Source organism: Piliocolobus tephrosceles, chromosome 4 (genome assembly GCF_002776525.5).
Source record: "Piliocolobus tephrosceles isolate RC106 chromosome 4, ASM277652v3, whole genome shotgun sequence".
Taxonomy (NCBI): Eukaryota; Metazoa; Chordata; class Mammalia; order Primates; family Cercopithecidae; genus Piliocolobus; species Piliocolobus tephrosceles.
In genome coordinates, this window is record NC_045437.1 from 99,074,549 (window position 1) to 99,094,403 (window position 19,855).

General features: G+C 34.6%; 1 protein-coding gene across 1 annotated transcript in view; it reads right to left on the minus strand.

The window, feature by feature from the left end:
• Positions 1 to 19,855, minus strand: part of SLCO4C1 (solute carrier organic anion transporter family member 4C1) — a 63,400-nt gene that overhangs the window by 40,681 nt on the left and 2,864 nt on the right. The window contains exon 2 of the mRNA XM_023212218.3: positions 17,452 to 17,715. Within this exon, the coding sequence (XP_023067986.2) occupies positions 17,452 to 17,715 (264 nt within the window). The remainder of the gene's footprint in view (positions 1 to 17,451; positions 17,716 to 19,855) is intronic.

A 19,855-nucleotide genomic window follows, 5' to 3' on the forward strand; every position in this document is an offset into this window, starting at 1 on the left:
TGTTTGTGATGATGTGGGTCCCGCTAAGCACAGGGCTCAGGGCAGGACCCTTCTTATCCAGGCCTCATGTCAGCTGGTGGCAGAAGATCCAAGAAGGCAGCAAGAAAAATACTCTTCCTAAAGGTGACAAGAAACACTCTAAAGTCCAAATTTACGTCTCTTGCCTGTAATAGGTGTCAGTAGAGACCTTCTGGGCTGCTATGACTCATAAAACAGAGGGTAGGGCAAGAAGAGGTTGCACAAAGAATCTCACAGACAATTCAGCCCTCTCTGTGGGAACTGAAAAGCCAAGAGCCTTTATACGTGCAACCAACCGCCTGGGATGCCAAAGAAGTCACTCCCACCCTATGGGAGCCCAACGGAGTCAATAAAGTGATTTTCAAACAGAGCTACCATAGCATTTACAGAAAGATGTCATAAGAAAAAAAAAGCAGCATAATTTTATTACAGTTAAGATTAGGGCATTGACCACAAAAATATTTTCACAGAGCAAATTAGAAATGTGAACACACAGTTCATCATGAGATGAGGCAATTATTTATACAGAGAAATGATGTAACAGAAAAGAAATGATGAAGGAAAGAAAGAGGAGATCAAATGTTGGTAGAAAAAAGTAAAAGGAAAAAACTAAAACCTCATAGAAAAGAAGATACAATGGAAAGGGGCACATGAGTAAACTGACTGAGAAAACATAGTTATGGGCATATAGAACACAAATGAGAAAAGTGAGCAAAATTATGATAAAAAAGGAAGAAATGCTAATATAAGGAGGCCAACTATGATCATATATACACATAGTTGAAGTAGTTGATGTACCTAAGAAAACTAAAATCATAGAACAAAATACTTAAATACATAATTTAAAGAAATATCACTATACTTTAAAAGTGTGTATGTAAAGCTCTATAGGTCAACCTGCATAACTGGAGGCCAGGAAACTATGACATGAATGGTCATCACCAGGACATAGTTTAGAGTAGACTTTGAAGAGAGACTTCAAGTTGCAGACACACTTGGACTATTGAGAATCTTCTTTGTAGAGAACACCAGCAGTATACTGTATATTACATGTCACAAGCACTTCTGAATAATTTCAGAATGCACAGGCAAACAAAGGCTTTGTGTGCTTTCTATCTTTCCTTCTTGGAGAACAACAAGTGGAATCACTTATTTATATGTAACATGATAAAGAATGTTAACTTTAAAAATCATCTATCATATATTCAAGCTAGTTTTTTTCTTCATTAATGTCTAACATCTCCCAGAACTAGTGCTCTATAAATCACTTTGGTAAAAGACTGTTTAGAAGCATGACAAAAGTGTCAAAAGAAACAAAACAGTCCTAGGTCATTAAAAATATTTAAATTTAGCCCTTATACAAACAGACTTAAATCCTAGAGGGTTACAGCACACAGCCACTCCAAACCACACCAGTGGGGAGGACACCAGGAAAATGCACACTTAGGACCTCTTTTTTCCCAACATGCACACTCCTGTTAGCTAACCCAACTACAATCCAGGGCAGAGAAAAGTGCCAGATTGACATAGTCTGCTGGGTTTTTCTACTAAAACATAAAGCAAAAGTGATAAATAGTGAATATTGGCTCTGGAAGGACACAGAATATCCAACACAGCTCTCCCTCCTTCTTTAGCATCCGCTTTTATCTGTCTGAATTTAAAAATTTATACTTTTAAATATTTTAAATATTAAAATATATATTTAAATAATAACTTTTTTGTCTGAATTAAAAACTCTGTATGTCTCCCACATTAAAAAACCCACAAAAAGCTATCAGCAAAATATCATCGTGAGGTAACATCCATTCAGTTATTCTCCCACCTGAAAGCAACACTGAAGTGTTAGCCCCAGCAATGGTCTGCATCAAAGGTGGCAGAGGAAAACAAGAGCAAGGCGACAATTAACCAGCTCCATAGTTCTCTTTCTATAGTTGATCAGAAAGCTAATAAACATAGCTTTCTTCTATCATGTAGTTCTTGTTCCCTTTACCACTGCCCATACCTTAACTGATCAGGTATTTTACAGTCTTTTACAAGTCTCCAGCTGTTCTTCCCCTATTGAGTTACTGAAGTTTTCTCTCAACAAATACTGCTGGGTATGGGAGTGTTAAGAGGCACCTAAGTGAACCTTGCAGTCCAAAAATATGATGTTCCTTGCAACTGGAAAGGAACAACTCAATTTTCCCTCGGTAACTAGGATCCATTAGCTTTGTCAATTTAGCGAACTTCTCTCCCTGTTGAATATTTACTATGAAGAGATCAAAAAGGATTAGCAAACAGTTACAGTTAAGCTTTGGACTTAAGGGAATAATGACTGTGTGCCTTGATGGAAACTTGCATCCCTTGGGTACTAGAATTCCACAAGGCAGAGTGTAAGAATTCCACTAAGTGGATTATTAGCTACAGTAGTGTGAGGCACCAATTCATTGCCGCTCCTTATTTCCCTAGACAGTACCCAATGAACATAGTGGTGAGTTTTTCCTGGGTTTTATTTTTGCTTAATCTACCCCAGATTTGCAGATGAATAAGTGAGCAACCCACAAATGCCAAAGGCTGCATACAAAAAAAAAAAAAAAAAAAAGCCACAAGAAAGTTATCATCATTCTAGCCAAAAGATCATGAAAGCAGCAGCTTGGCAAGGCAGAAATATGATATAGTAACCATGCTACTCTAGTCAAACACCATAGAGAAAAACTGCAATCTCACCCACACTCATTCCCGCAATATATAGTGTAACAGGGTTGCCTATCCCCCTTCCAGGGTGGTGTCAAAGAAGGCTGAGAAGAGACCCGGGACTTCTACCCCCATCAAGAGGTAATGATCCCCACCCCGGTGCCAGTGAAATCTACATTGGCAGCCTGGGTTTCCAGCTCTATGTAGCAACAGAAGCACCCCTCCTCCCTCTCTGCTAGTACAAGAGGAAGCCTAGTGAAGAGTCCAAACTTACACTGTAGTCTAGCTGGAATTAGGCCATACTTCTCCTCTGTGATGTCAGTAGAAGAGTAGCAAGTCACTCCCACCCTTCCCAGAGAGAGCGGTATCAGTGGAGTTCTAGTGGAGATCCAGGATTGCCACCACCACCCAACAATAACAAGGAGCCTGTCTTCCTAGTTGTTGTCAATTGAGGCCAAGAGGTAAACTTGGATTTCGATGCCACTCGGCAAATAAGATAACACCCACCCCCACTTCAAAGCCATCAGAGCAGTGTCAAGTAGTTAAGACAGAAGATTTAAATAAGAATCAGAGTCTAATAATATAATACCAGGAATATAATTATATACATTTAATACAATATCTGAAAAAAAAAACACTCAAAAAGCTATACAAAGAAATACACTCAAAACACTATAGATAAATCAAAATGGAATTCTAAAAATGTTCAACCAACCCACATTCAGGAAAGCAGGAAGCAGATAACAGAGAAACAAAAAACAAAGAACAAACACAAAACAAAATATTAAAAGTACGGGTTTAAACTTTAACGTACTAGTATTTACATTACATGTAAATGGTCTGAATATTACAATTAAAGGATATTGACATAGTGAAAAAAAAAACAACCCAACTGTACCATCTATAAGAAATTCACTTCAAATGCAGTAATGTGGGCAGGCTGAAATTTAAAGATTGGGGGAAAAAACATATCATCCAAGCATTAATCAAAATAATATAGGAGTAGCCGTATTAATATCAGTTGAAACTGACTTTAGAGCAAAAAAATTTACTTGACACAGAGAGACATTACATATTGAAAAAATAGTCAATTCACCAAGAAGAGTAACATGTATTCACCATCATAGAGCTGTAAAACATAAAGCGGAAATTTATAGAATGAAAGGAGGAACAGACAAACCCACAATTACAATCAAAGATTTCAAAACCCCTCTCTGAGCAACTGATAGAACAAAAAATCAGCAAGGATATAAACTAACTTATTGACCACATCTACCAACAGGATCTAACCAACATTTTTTTTTTTTTTTTTTTTTTTTGAGACGGAGTCTTGCTCTGTCGCCCAGGCTGGAGTGCAGTGGCCGGATCTCAGCTCACCGCAACCTCTGCCTCCTGGGTTCACGCCATTCTCCTGCCTCAGCCTCCCGAGTGGCTGGGACCACAGGCGCCCACCACCTCGCCCGGCTAATTTTTTGTATTTTTAGTAGAGACGGGGTTTCACCGTGTTGGCCAGGAGGGTCTCGATCTCCTGACCTCGTGATCCGCCCGTCTCGGCCTCCCAAAGTGCTGGGATTACAGGCTTGAGCCACCGCGCCCGGCCTGACCAACATTTTTTAAACATTTTGTCAAACAACAGCAAAATACATTTTCTTTTCAAATGCCCACAGAACATATGCCAAGACAGACCACACCCTGCGCCACAGAGCAAACCTTAATAAATTTTTAAAAATTCAAATCCTACATAGCACATTCTCTGACTACAATGGAATCTAAACATCATTAATAAAATGATAACAAGAATATCTCCAATCATTGGAAACTAAACAACATGCTTTCACACTTTCAAATAATCTGTGGGTCAAAAAAGAAGTCTCTAAGGAAATAAAAACATTCACTGAATTAAGTAAAAATGAAAACACAATATGTAACAATTGTGACATACAACTCAAGCAATACTGAAAGAAAGTTTTATAGCACTAAAATGCATACATTAGAAAAAATAAAAATAAAATCAATAATCTAATCTTCCATGTCAGCTACCTAGAGAAAAATAATAATAAAATAAATTTTAAAAAAACAGAAGGAAGAAAATAAAGAGCAGAAATCAAAAAATTGGAAAATAGAAAATTATAGAGAAAAATCGATGAAACTAAAAGTTCATTTTTTGAAAAGATGAATTTAATTGGCTACATCTAGCAAGACTGACAAAGAATAAGTAGATAAATACTATCAATACCAGAAATCAAGCAAAGGATTTCACAACAGATCCAGCAGACAAAGAAAATATAATAAATACCAGGAACAGTTAGCTCTATATACATAAATTTGACAACTCAGATGAAATGGGCCAATTCCATTAAAAGCATAAATTGTATCTACTCACCCAAAATGAAGTATAAGGTTGGTGCAAAAGTAACTGCAGTTTTTGCCATTAAAAGTAATGACAAAAATCACAACTACTTTTGCACCAACCTAATAGATTTGAATTACTATTAAATATAACTATTAAGAATATTAACTTTTTAATTGAGAAACTCCCCAAAAAGAAATCTATAGGCTGAAATAGTTTCACTTGCAGAACTCTAACAAACATATAAAGAAAAATTAAAATCAATTTCAGAAAATAGTAGAGGAGGAACATTTCTCAATTTATTGTATGAAGTTTATAATCCCCTAAAATCCACAAAAACTACAAAGCCAAATAGAGACATTACATAAAAGAAAATTAAAACTAAAATCCCTTATGAATATAGACACAAAAATGCTTAACAAAATAGTACCAAACAGAATTCACAAATATATTGAAAGAATTGTACACCATTGGCCAGGCGTGGTGGCTCACGCCTGTAATCCCAGTACTTTGGGAGGCCAAAGCAAGTGGATCACGAGGTCAGGAGATTGAGACCATCCTGGCTAATACGGTGAAACACCGTCTCTACTAAAAATACAAAATAATTAGTCGGGCTTTGTGGCAGGAGCCTATAGTCCCAGCTACTCGGGAAGCTGAGGCAGGAGAATGGTGTGAGCCCTGGAGGCGGAGTTTGCAGTGAGACGAGATCGTGCCACTGCACTCCAGCCTGGGCGACAAAGAGAGACTCCGTTTCAAAAAAAAAAAAAAAGAATTGTACACCATTGCCAAGTGAGATTTATTCTGGGATGCAAGGCTGGCATCAAAAAAATCAAAATATTAAAAAATGTTAGCGACTGTATTAACAGATTGAAGAAGAAAAAAATCATATGATCATGATCACATGATCAGAAATCACATGAAAAACCGATGCAGAACAAGTATTTGACAATATTCAACAATGATTCCTGATAAAAATTCTCAGAAAAAGAGGAATAGAGTAGAACTTTCCCAACTTGATAAAGAGTATTTCTAAAAACGTGAAACAGTGGTGAAAGACTGAAAGCTTTTTTCCCTAATATAGGGAAGAGGTAAGAACAATCACTCTCACCATTCTTACTCAAAATAGTACTGGAAGTTCTAACCAGCACAATAAGGCAAAAAAAAAAAAAAAAGAAAAAGAAAGAAAAGAAAATTAATGCCATACAGAAGGTAAAGAAAGTAATAAAACTATTCCTCTCTGCAGAAGACATGACTGTCTACATAGAAAACACTAAGGAATCCACAAAATAATATCAAGAACCAATTAGTTCAGTAAGGTTACAGAACACACAATAAAACATACAAAAATCTATTGTATTTCCATATACTGGCAATGAACATACAGAAACCAAAATTTAAAATACAGTACTATTTACAATCATTCAAAAAAAAGCAAAAAGAAATACTTGAATGTTAATCTAGCAAAACATATACATAACTTGTATGCTAAAAATACAAAATACTGATGAAAATATTAAAGAAAATCTAAATAAATGGAGTATAAATCCATATATATTCATGGATTGGAAGACCCAACATAGTAACTACATAATTTAATCCCAATTAATATGCAGGTTATATTAGTTCATTTTCACACTGCTGTAAAGATACTACCTGAAACTGGGTAAATGTAAATAAAGAAAAAAATTTAATTGACTCACAGTTCCACATGGCTGGGAAGGCCTCAGGAAACTTACAATCATGGCTGAAGGGGAAGCAGGTACATCTTACATGGTGGCAGGCAAGAGAGCATGTGAAGGAAGAACTGTCAAACACTTACAAAACCATCAGCTCTCATGAAAACTCACTCACTATCAAGAGAACAGCATGGGGAAAACCACCCCCATGATCAAATAACCTCCCACCAGGTCCCTCCCTTGACATGTGGGCATTATGGGGATTACAATTTGAGATGAGATTTGAGTGGGGACACAAAACCAAACCATATCAAGATTTAATACAATTCCTCTCAAAATCCTATTAAGATGTTTTGTAGATATAGAAAAGATTATTCTAAAATTTATATGGAAATAAAAAGGAATGAGGCAAACCAATATGGAAAAATAACAATGAAGTGAGAGGAATATCTATAGGATTTTAAGACTTATATAACTATAATAGTCAAGAATGTGATATTGGTGGAGAGATACATAAATCAGTGGAGCAGAGCAGAGATCTCAGAAATATAGCTATACAAATATGCCCAACTGATTTTTGAAAAGCTGCAAAAGTAATTCAATGGTCAAAGGACAGCTTTTTCAAATGGAGCTACAGCAATTGGACACTTAGAGACAAAAAATAAAACTTGATCTAAACTTCACATCTTTTATACAAATTAACTCAAAATATATCACAGACTTAAATGTAAAACAGAAAATTAATTATAAAACTTTTTTTAAAAATAGAAGAAAATCTTAGAGACCAGAGCTAGGCAAAGGGTTTATAGTCTTGACAATAAAAGCATAATCTATAAAAGGAAAAAATTGATAAATTCAACTTTATTTAAATTGAAAACTTTCACTCTGTGAAAGGCCCTGTTAAGAGAATGAAAAGACATGCTACAGACTGGAAGAAAATATTTGCAAACTAGCTTGTGACAAGACCTAGTATTTAACATAAATAGCTCTCAAAACTCAACGGTAAAGAAACAAATATCCAAAGACATGAAAAGACATTTCACCAAGGATGACATGCAGATAGCAAATTCGCACAAGCAAAGATGCTCAATGTTATCAGCCATTAAAGAAATACAAATTAAAACACAATGAGATTTCACTGTACACCTATCAGAATGGCTACACCAAATGCTGGCAAGGATTCAAATAAACTGAGTCACTCATACATTGCTGATGGGAATATAAAGTGCTACAGTGAATCTGGAAAAAGGTTTGTCAGTTTCTCAAAAAACTAAACATAGAATTTTCATATGACCCAGCAGTTTTACTCCTGGGCATCTACTCCAGAAAAAGGAAAACTATGTTCACATGAAAATCTGCACACTAATGTTTGTAGCTTTATTTGTAATAACCAAAATCTGGGAACAAACCAGATGTTCTTTAACAGGCAAATGGTTAAACAAACTATAGTACATCCATACCAGGGATTACTAATCAGCAGTAGAAATAACAGAACGACTGATATATACAACAACCTGATGAGTATTCAGAAAATTACTCAGACTAAAAAAAGTCAATTCCAAAATATTATATACTGTATAATTACTGAAATATAGTAAAACCTTTAAACATAAAAATGTTCATCATGAGTTAATTTATAATAAAAAATTTTTTATATGTAAAAACTGAGCTCTATGAGAATGTTTAAAATGTAAAACAGAATGCTATGCAAGAATAAAAATGATCACAGGTTGCAACATGTTTTATTAACTGTATTAAAAATAGGCAAAGAAAAACAGTAAGACAATTCTGAAGTTGTTTTCCTTGAGAAAAGAAAAATAGTGAATTGGGTTTTTCTCTCTTTCTACTTCTTAGTATTACCCAAATTGTCTGCATGACCCATAGAATCTCTCTAACCAGAAAAATTTAATGTATTAATAAAAAACATAACAAAGGAGGGTTGATTAAATAAGTTATTTATAAAATGAAATAATAGAAAAGCAAAAAGATTCTGCAGTCCCATCTTTACTAATATAAAATGTGTCTAATACATCTTCCAAGTAAAAAGAAGTCAACATCCATAGATTAAAAATCTTGTTTCCTTCAAACAAGGATTTTGAATGTGTTTGTGCAAATGTGAGGTAAAGATTGTGAATGCTAATAAAATTATGTGAGTGTGAATGTGTGCATGAACATGTGTTAATGACTGTGTAGTGTAGTTTATGTGTGATAATATATGTATCAATGTGTATATACATTTTAAAAAGACTGAAGAGTGTTAACAGTGAATAATCGAGGTGTATTATCATGAAAACTCTTTCTTTATTCCATTTTTGTTTGTATGTTCCTATTTTCTGAACATTTTACAAAGTATATATCATGTTCAAAGTCAAAAAATTCAAGACATTTTCAAAAGGCAACTTGGCTATTTAAAAGGCAATATTTTAATGTGTTATTCTAAGTGAATCCAATTAAGCTGAGCTACACCAAATGAATCATTTTCTTATCTCATAGCAATATGATCTTACAAATATATCTAATTAAAATCCTATCTAATGTACTAGTTCAAAAGTGTTTGGTCAGACTTTGGGGATATGTCAACACCAAATGACATCCACAAAAAAAAAGGGGGGCTTTATCGTTCATTGCTACTATTTAATGAGCACTTATCACATACCAGGCACTACCTTATCCCCACATATGTATACTCTTCCATGTGGCATTGATTATTATCAACATAATTTATAGTCAAAGAAACTTATCTCCAGGATCACTATAGTTCTATCACAGTGTGTGAGCAAAAACTTAAACTCACTCATTTCTGACTCTTACATCTCTGCTAAAGTGCTGAATACTTTCATTAAATAGGATGAGCTAACAGCATTAAAATGAAACACAAAAAAATACATTAAAACACACATTGGCAAATTTGTGCATTTTTAAGAACAGTGACTAAGAAACTAGAATTTCCTCATTTATTTCCTGTCACAAACCACCAACCTTTCTAAAGAAGCTACAAAAAAAAAAAAAAAAAAAAAAAAAAGACATTGCTGAATCATCACCTTCCACACAATATATCTGGTTAGACACAACTATGTCTATGGCCACTTCAATCACTTCAATGTCCTATCAGAGCATTTCATTTTATATATGAAGATTTTTTTTAAAAAGTCATGAAAAGAGAATTGCTAACATTTTAACATTAAGAGCCTAAGGTCTTGTCCTTCCACAGAAGACAGTAAGAGTAGGTAATGGCAGATAAAGGCAATTTGGGATTATCTGTCCACATTTTCCATAAACTTGGGCTAAAAAAAAAAATGGAACTTTAAAAGAGAATTTTCTTAGAAGCACTGAAGTGAAATCAACATCTTAACAAGTCATTAAGACAAAACCCAAAAGTAGAATATCAAAGCATTCTGCTACTATTTCTGAATATGCTTCTCATTTTAGCTTACTTTTTCACACTGCAAATTTTTCAGATCCCAAATCTTACTCAAAAAGATTATGGAAAATAATTTTTACCTGTAACAACGTAATTTGTCCCAATTCGGTCACCAGAAAAAAAAAAAAAAAAAAAAAAATGAATAAGAGAGAGAAAGAGAAAATTCTCTTTAAATGTTCCATTATTTTTTAGCCCAAGTTCATGGAAAATGTGGACAGAGAATCCCAAATTGCCTTTATCTGCCATTACCTACTCTTACTGTCTTCTGTAGAAGGACAAGGCATTGGGCTCTTAATATGTCTCATCAAAAGACTCCATTAATTAATACATGTGACAACTCAACAAATAGTTCTTAAGCACCTAGTCTATATCACATGCTGTTCTAGGTGCTGATCATAATAAAGTTTCTAAACTTAACAAGGGCTTTCAAATTCATATAGTTAAACCTAAAGCAAGATAGAGATTTTACCAAAGTGTGTTCACTGCCTCCTCTACCTAGAGGAAGACAAAATAAAGGGTGAAAGCTGGATGAAGGGGGCAAGTGTAGCAATGGAGCCTCTTCATCACCTCTACATATCATAATCCTAACTAAAGACTCACAAAATGCATTTGCTTTATAGTGCTGCAATAAAGACACCTGCTTAACTTTCTTCTTTTTTGTTTTTTTCCCAAACTCATTCAACCATTGAACACATTTTTAACATATTCCTAATACCTCTAGAAACTGTTCTCTGTAGATCATGCTTTCACAAATGTTTGGACATGTTTTTCTATTGCAGAAAGCCATGGATTTTTTTAAACCTCTACCTACCAGCAAACTATAGCTTGCAAGGAGAATTGAGCTTGTGCTAAAATTTCACTGACATATTTTTTTCCTACTTATTTTTCTCTGTAAGTTTCCTGTATTTCAGAAGTTTGGTCATTTGCATTTTAACAAAACTGGCTGCATTAGAGCGCCCAGCATTTCATGATGATTGTGAAACTCCTATTTTAAAGGAAGACATAAAGCAAGAATCTAGAAAGGAAAAGAAACCTTTCTCTCTATATCCACAGTTAAAAGCTTTACAAAGTAATCAGACACTAAAATGGACATGTAGGTCCTAAGTTAGACTAAGATAACCTGGATAATTTTTTTTAAATATTGATTCTTGAGTCCTACTCCAAACTTACTGAATCAGGATCTCCAATATTTTATATATATATATATATATATATACACACACACACACACACACACACACACACACACACACACACATATATACATTTTTTTTTTAAGATGGAGTCTTGCTCTGTCGCCCAGGCTGGAGTGCGGTGGCCCAATCTCAGCTCACCACAACCTCCGCTTCCTGGGGTTCAAGTGATTCTCCTGCCTCAGCCTCCCAAGTAGCTGGGATTACAGGTGCCTGCCACCACCCCCAGCTAATTTTTATATTTTTAGTAGGGACGGGGTTTTCCATGTTGGCCAGGCTGGTCTCAAACTCCTGGCCTCAAGTGATCCACCCACCTCAGCCTCCCAAAGTGTTGGGATTACAGGCGTGAGCCATTGAGCCTGGCTCAGGGTAATTCACATTATCTAGAAAGTATGAGAAAGACCAAAACGCCTCTGATATAAAAAAACTGTGATAGTTTTATCTAGAGCATTGACTACTGCTAAAAGGTAGCTCTAGGCCTTTTATTGTATTATATTTAAATTTGATTCATTTGTTTTACTACACCATTATAGCTTCTAATCTAAAAAAAAAATCACCTCTCCTCATTATTCCTTTATTCATTTCAGTTACAAAGAAGTAACATGTAAGAAAAATAAGTGATTTCTGTAAAGGAAAAAATAATATCAAAAAAGGAAAAACACTCAGAGGCCAAGCAAAATTAAAGCTTCCTGTATTGAATTTGTGCTTGAAAAGCTCTAAGATTCCTTGCCCTAGGTCTTCTCAAATCTAGGCAAGCATTCCATTAAAGAAAAAAAAACAAGAACAAAAGATAAAATAGTAAGTAGAAATAAAGTCCACTTTGAGTCCTACTCTAATCATTTTCCTAGCACAGCTTTTGTGAATAGTTACCAAGTATAACCAAAGTCCTTCGATGAAGCATTCTCTCTGAAATGTCAATCAAAAAAAAAAAAAAATTAGAAATTTAGTGCTACAGCTAATGTGAATTTTTATCATTTAAGGTTCCTTTGAGGGAAAGGGGATGGAAAAGAGAAACAAAGATATGGTGCAATGTAGGAAAAATTATCCAATTATTGGTCAACAAATAAAAAGAGCTTTACTAGGTTAAGTAACTACTTTTCTACAATTCCTCAGTATTTAATAATGCCTCTCTCCCAAAGTCTCAAGGAGACATAAAGATTATTTTGCATAGGAACATTAAAATAACACTCATTTAAAGAAATTAAAATTGCTTACATGAAAACATATTATGTAGTAAAGATGTATTTATTGCATTTTAAATATTTTAAAGTCATATTGCAATATGTTGTGTCCTATTAATATTGAGTTGAAGTAAGTCAAAAATGAATGTCAAATATGACTTATTTGAAAGTGTTTTGACACTATTCTATGTTTGGGTTAACTTGTACAAAAAATTAGCCCTTAACAGTATGTATTTGTTCTGCTTAATTTTAACCCTTCCTCTTTTTTTAATCCAATAACAACCACCACTTCCCTTTGATCATCTCCATTCAAAGTTAATCACCTCTAATGCTTATGTCTTTCTAAAAGCTTCCCTTAAAGAAAAACTTTCTCTCCAACCCATTGTTTACAACACAATAGAAAGTCCCAGCTGTTTCCAAATATATCTTCCTAACTTTTGTTCTTAACACTCTTTTGTGTTATCTCACACCTGTAGAAATTATACACGCTTATCATATTTTGTTTTCTTTTTTACTACTTACTAGTTACATTACATTACTTTAGTCTCCTCTTACAGAGATTATCCCAACCAAAGTGAGCCCTGACTTTGATTTCCCACAAGAACAACAGAAAAAGCACACAAGGGTATGTTACTTTCCTCACTGTCCATTTTAAATTAAATTATATGTATAGTTTCAATTAATAAAATCATTTATTAACATTATGCTCTATTTTATGTTAAGTTACTTAAGAAAATTACACATCCCTTTGCCTCTAATTAATTTACAGGAAGCTTTCAACTAATCTGTTTTCCTTTTGCAGTTTCCTTTTCCTAAGTTTTCTTCTCTACTCTCCCTAAAGTTTGACAAATAATTCAGATTTTTCATTACAGATTCCCATACTTGCAAAAGTAGATTAATACACACCACTGTACTGGACTACTAGAAATTGGAGAAGAAATGGTTGACATTCATAAAAAATATTAAAATCATTCAATATCATTAATAACTTAGTATGAGTAATAAGCATACACATTTGAAAAACAATAAACAAACCATAAAAATTAGGATTAGTTTTAGTTGTTGTTAACCATCTATTCACCTCTTGCCCTAAGGCTTACACTGTAAAAATAAGAGATTTTTCATTTCCTTTTTTTTTGAGATGGAATCTCTGCTCTGTCACTCAGGTTGGAGTGCAATGATACGATTTCAGCTCACTGCAACCTTCACCTTCCTGGTTCAAGCAATTCTCCTTCCTCAGCCTCCTGAGTAGCTGGGACTACAGGTGCATGCTACCATATCTGGCTAATTTTTTGTTTTTTGTTTTTAGTAGAGATGGGGTTTCACTGTTTTGGCCAGGCTGGTCTCGAACTCCTGACCTCATGATCCACCCACTTTGGCCTCCAAAAGTGCAGGAATTACAGGCATGAGTCACCGCGCCCGGCCGGGATTTATTATTTCTAACATCCCTTCCATTTCTAAATGTCTGTATTCCTTTAAATGTGTAATGCAATTTCAATCCTTAATTTTGTGTCTGTCATATTATAAACACCTACACACACCACAGTAACATTTCTGTTAAGAAAAATCATGGGGCAAAAAAATGCAAAAATTCAACACAACAGTGATGCATTTTCATTCACCGACAATGGGGGAGTAACTAACACACCCCTTCCTGAAAGTCGGTGAGACATTATCTATGAAAAACTAGAATGAGGAAGCCCTTCAAATCCAGTATTTGCACTTCTAGGAATCAAACCAAATGAATGACTTGCACATTTATGTAAACACATATGTTTGATGATACACACTGCAACACTGGATATATAATATGCAGTTCATACTAAAAAACTTCAAACCCGAATTCTTAATTTCATTCCAATTCTGTTCTACCTCATCTTCCACCTTCTAGTAAAAATGGCCCCAGCTGATCAAGTCACATACCAAGGAGCTCTTCATTCCTCCTTCGCAATAAATCCAACAGAGTCCTATTTCTTTTTCTTCTAAAACACACTGAGAATCAGTCATCTTCTGGATCTCTACTGCTACCATCCCAGTCTCAGCTGCATTTATCTCTCACCTGGACTACAATAAAAATTTCTAGAGTGATTGGCTCCCATTTACTCTTGTCTCTTGAACTCCAGTAAGATCATGCAATTCCCTGTGTAAAACTCTTCCACAACTTTGCATTGCACTTCAAGCACAATCTAAATGCCTCCCTAGTGTCTACCTGCCCCTCCAAAACAGCCCTCTTGCTTCGATGATACTGGCCAAAACTGACAATTCCTAAAACCTACCAAGCCTTCCTCTGCTCCAGAGCCCTTAACCATGTTTTTCTCCAGCCTGGAAAGTATCTTTCAAAGTTAGCTCTTCATTATCCAGATATTATCATTGTAGCCTTTCCTGGCAAACACACTTAGCCTTTAACACAGTATTACTTCATTCCATTTGTCTCTTTACCCATTCACCTCAATTTTCAATTATCTTGTTCTTTTGTTTATTAATTGCATATTTCTTCCCACCAGTACATAAAATCCAGATGGCATGGAACTGTTTTACTGGTGTTATCTCAACACCATATGTAGTCCATATCAATAAATATATGTTGTGTGAATGGCAGAATAACAGGAGGGCAAGCTGAGTTTTTGCTTTCATTTGCCACATCTAAGCTATTATTTAAATTATGAGTCAATTTACAGTAAAAATCTTAGATCAGCCAATTCCTCTATCTAACCTATTTCAATAATCTACCAAAATAATGAAAAATGTAAATTAGATCAACAAGAACTTGGTGAAAACCTGCACAGTACACTACTAAAAGTTTATGATCTGGCTTCAGCAATCTTAGCTTCATCTCTGGTCACACACAAACACCTTAATTTGTGGCAATTTTCCTTTAGGAAAATAAGTTCTTCAGAATGGCCATAATTAGAGGTATAAATGGCGAGGGATGAAGCTGAGAAGATCGTGGAAGAGAGATCAGGCTTTGTACTGGAAGAAGTATTTATGTTTCAGTTTAGAGAGTCATAGATTTTTGAGCCAGGTTTGTTTACTTAAGAACAAGAAAGGCATCTGAGCAACTGAAAGGGTAAGGGCCTAGAAACAGCACGAAGATTACCATCTAAACACTATGAACAAATAACTCTCATAGAATCAGTATGATGTTTTCTTGTGTGGCAGATTAAAATTTAGATATTCCCTTACGATTTAGATTTCAATAGTGTTATACTAAAGCCTACGCTGAAATATGTGGCTTGTTCCTAAAACTACTCCCAGTGAAATTATGTCAGTTGCCTTGTGCAGTCTTGTCCAATCTTGGATAATGTGCTGGAATCTATGCAAGTGCTGTTTCTGCTGACAACATATTCTCCTTATTTTATTCATTCCAAACTCTACCACATTTTAAAAATACTCTCCATTCATCCGCTTACTTATTCTATTTTTACTTCTAAAATGGAGCCTACTTACCTAATAAGTGCACTTCTAAAACCATGCTGTGTAATATATACTTTGTTACTGAGAATATTTTCCTGTTTGTTATCATTCTAGAATTGGAAAATTGATCTTGGGAAAGATTAATACTTTAATACTGTCTTAGTCCATTTGTGTTGCTAAAAAGGAACACCTGGGGCATTCATATGGAAAAGAAATTGATTTGGCTCACAGTTCTACTGTACAAGAACATAGTGCCAGCACCTGCTTCTATATGAGGGCCTCTAGCTGCTTCCACTCAGGGCAGAAGGCAGAGGGCAACTAGCCAGAGATCACAGAGATCACATGGGGAGAGAGGAAGCAAGAGAGCTAGAGCAGAGGGGCTAGAATCTTTTTTTGTTTGTAGAAAGTCTGACTATATTGCCCAGGCTGGTCTCTAACTCCTCAGCTCGAGGGATTCTGCCTCAGCCTTTCAAAGTGCTGTGGTTTTAGGCATCAGCCCCCATGCCTAGCTTAAACTCTCTTTAACAAACGGTTTTTGGGGGAACAAACAGAGAACTCACTGATCCTCATCTCCAGGGCACTAATGTATTCACGAACGATCCACCCCCATGACCCAAACACCTCCTTCCAACACTAGAATCAATATGAGGTTTAGGGGGACAAACATCCACACTATAGCAAATATTAATTTTCAGTATTAACACACAAATCTAACAATCTTAACTTTTTAAAAATAATATCTATAGCATAACAGGCTCCAATTATCCTTTGGCTTTTATTTTCAGGGGCTAAGTGAATAAAGCCTCTGAATTTATAACCATCTGATTTTATTCCTAATTATTTCAATATCTGCTATTAGAAGTCCCAGGAAGGACATTAAAATGTTAAAGTCTACTTTCATTTATCCATCCTTCTGGCTCTACTATATATTTTTTTAATTAAAAATGTCATTTGGAAAAAATAAATATATAATTAAATTTCCTTTCTGAGCCTTTGAATAACATATTTATCCATCTAACCAGAGCAACCTATGATGTAGGTTGCTCTAAAGTTCTGTGTTTCTTATTTAGGTACAAAGGTAGAGCTAGTTTCATTTCTTAGGAAAAGTTCCACTTTTCTAAATGTCACCTCTCTTTGTCTCAAATCAGGAATCAACACGTCCAGGGCGCAGAGCTGTAAACACAGCAAATAAAAGTACAAAGGGAAAAGCTAACAATTTCAGAACTCCAATGAGGTCCCAACCTGCAAAGGAAAACAAGTCACCTCTTTTTGAGGAGGACCGTGTATATAATATGGGGAATAAGAATCAGAGGCTTAAAAACTTGGAGAACCACTGGAACGATGAATAATGTACAGTCTCTCTAATCTCCTATCTCATAGAGTTCACATAATGAACAAACCAGTGAGCCGTGGAAGAGATGTAAACCCTTACCATATTGTATAAGTGAATTGCAATATAAAGTTAATGACCTAGTTTTATCCACTTCTGTAGATTAAAACAAACATAAACACAACAGAAACTTACCTTCAAAAAGAGACCCCAATTTATATTTTCCACTGAAAAATTGTGGCAATGAGAATACAAGTGCTCCCAGTCCAATCATAAAGGCTGCAAATGCAAGCCACCTCGGCTTATGTCCTCTTTCACCGAAGAATGATACAAATAAAGACAACAAGCAGAATGAAATGTCATAGCTTGATGAAATCAGGCCAGTCAGGGAACTCTTCATTTCATAACGCTTCTCAATAGTGGAAATGCTAATATTCACTAGGCCATTAACTACAATACCTAAAAAAGAGAAAAATTGATGTGCATCATTAAAATGTTACCATATGATTAAGATTATTAACACAATGCAGTAGGGTTTGATTATTCGTTTCCTTTGTTTTTTTAAATGTACCAGTTTTCAAAGTCTCAAAGTTTCAAAGTTAGGCAACCTAAACATATTTCCTTGAAAATCAGTTTGCTTTTTACTTTTATTTATTTTTTATTTTTATTTTATTTTCATTATTATTATTATTATTATTATTATTATTATTATTTTGAGACAGAGTTTCACTCTTGTTGCCCAGGATGGAGTGCAAAGGTGCGATCTTGGCTCACCGGCTCACCGCAACCTCCGCCTCCCAGGTTCAAGTGATACTCCTGCCTCAGGCTCCAGAGTAGCTGGGATTACAGGCAAGCGCCACCACACCCAGCTAATTTTTTGTATCTTGTTAGTAGAGATGGGTGTTCACCATGTTGGTCTTGAAATCCTGACCTCGGGTGATCCACCCGCCTTGGCCTACCAAAGTGCTGGGATTACAGGTGTGAGCCAATGCACCCGGCCCAGTTTGCTTTTTAAATTGTACACTTGTGAATTTTCAGGTGTCCAACAAAACTGATGCTTGCTACATACTAAATTATAGTTTACTTGCCTTAATTCATATTTCTTTAAATGACAAAGTCAAACTGGTAAAGTCCCGTGAAGTCAGTTTGCTAGAGTTTCCAAGTATTAATATATCATACTCCCATGGCCCTCACTCAGAAGCCTACAAAAGGTACAAGAGACCCCTTAGGCCATTACTGTTAGGCTCAGTTGCTTCCCAAATTATTCAATCCTTAAACATATTTATCTATGATAAGAGATAACTTTGACTATTACTTTGTCTCTTCCCTCCTCTCCCCAACTCCAAAAAAAGAGATAACCTTGATTTAGTCTTAGGAAGAAGAAATTGAGCTCTCAAATCCTTATTTTTTTCTAACATTCTTACAGATATTAAAGTTACCACATAAAGAATTCTAGAGCAAAAGTAAGCATAAGTCTTTCAACCACTTGCATTCTAAATTGTATGCAAAGTAAAAGAAAAAAACATAAATTTATTCTAACTACAGTGACGGAATAATAGTAAACAAAGTAAAACTGAAAATCCGAAAATTTTGACTTACTTAAAAATGTCCTGTCCAGATATAGATTAAACTTACAGGAGTTTTAAACATAACCATAAATTGAAAATTTTAAAAATCTGATTGAATTAACTAGAGATACCTAGGTTTGATAAATTGTTTTCATTAACAGTCCAGATATAGATTAAACTTACAGGAGTTTAAACATTACTACAAATTGAAAATAAAAAACATCTGATTGAATTAACTAGATACTTTTATTATTTAGGTATGATAAATTGTTTTCATTCAATAACAGAATGAGTATATACATACAAGTCATGATCTCCACAAATCTCTTTAAATTTTGATTTATCAAGACCATAGCTGAAAATATATTTCAAAAAATAAATAAATAAATTCAACAAATTTAATAAGTTTCAAAACTCATGACATTTTTTACTTTTATACCAGTTTCATAAGACTATAAGCCAATTTGCAATTCTTCGGATTTCAAGATAAAGTACCTAAAGTACCTTAGGATGGCATTTTTATACATTATCTAGGAATACAAACTTTTCCCCATCCAATAAAATCAACTTCCCTATTACCTGCCATACTGACTAAAAATTAGTTAATAGAAAGCATTGTCTTTATGGTAAAACTTCTCTTTGAAAAAAAAATTTGTAAACTCCTCAGGAAGGATAGCACATTAATCCAATGATTCTTAAAGTGAATTATATGTTATACAAGTTCCAAGAACACTACTTAAAAAAACAAAAACAATCTGGAAACACTCCATACTACATCTCTCTATTGTAAATGAATGATAATAGAAAGCACATTAGAAAATTAAGTACTTAGAGAACCCCTGTTTGTCTTTGAGAAATGCTGGGTTAAATAAACTCATTTGACAAATTTTGTTTTTCTTTCCAATTAAATGTATATTTAAATATACCATGGAAATAATCTTAAAGATCATGTTTGAGAAACATGGCAATAAAGTTTTCAGGCATTCAAACTTAAACTGAAAGGTAAACTAATAATTTATTGGGTCACACTT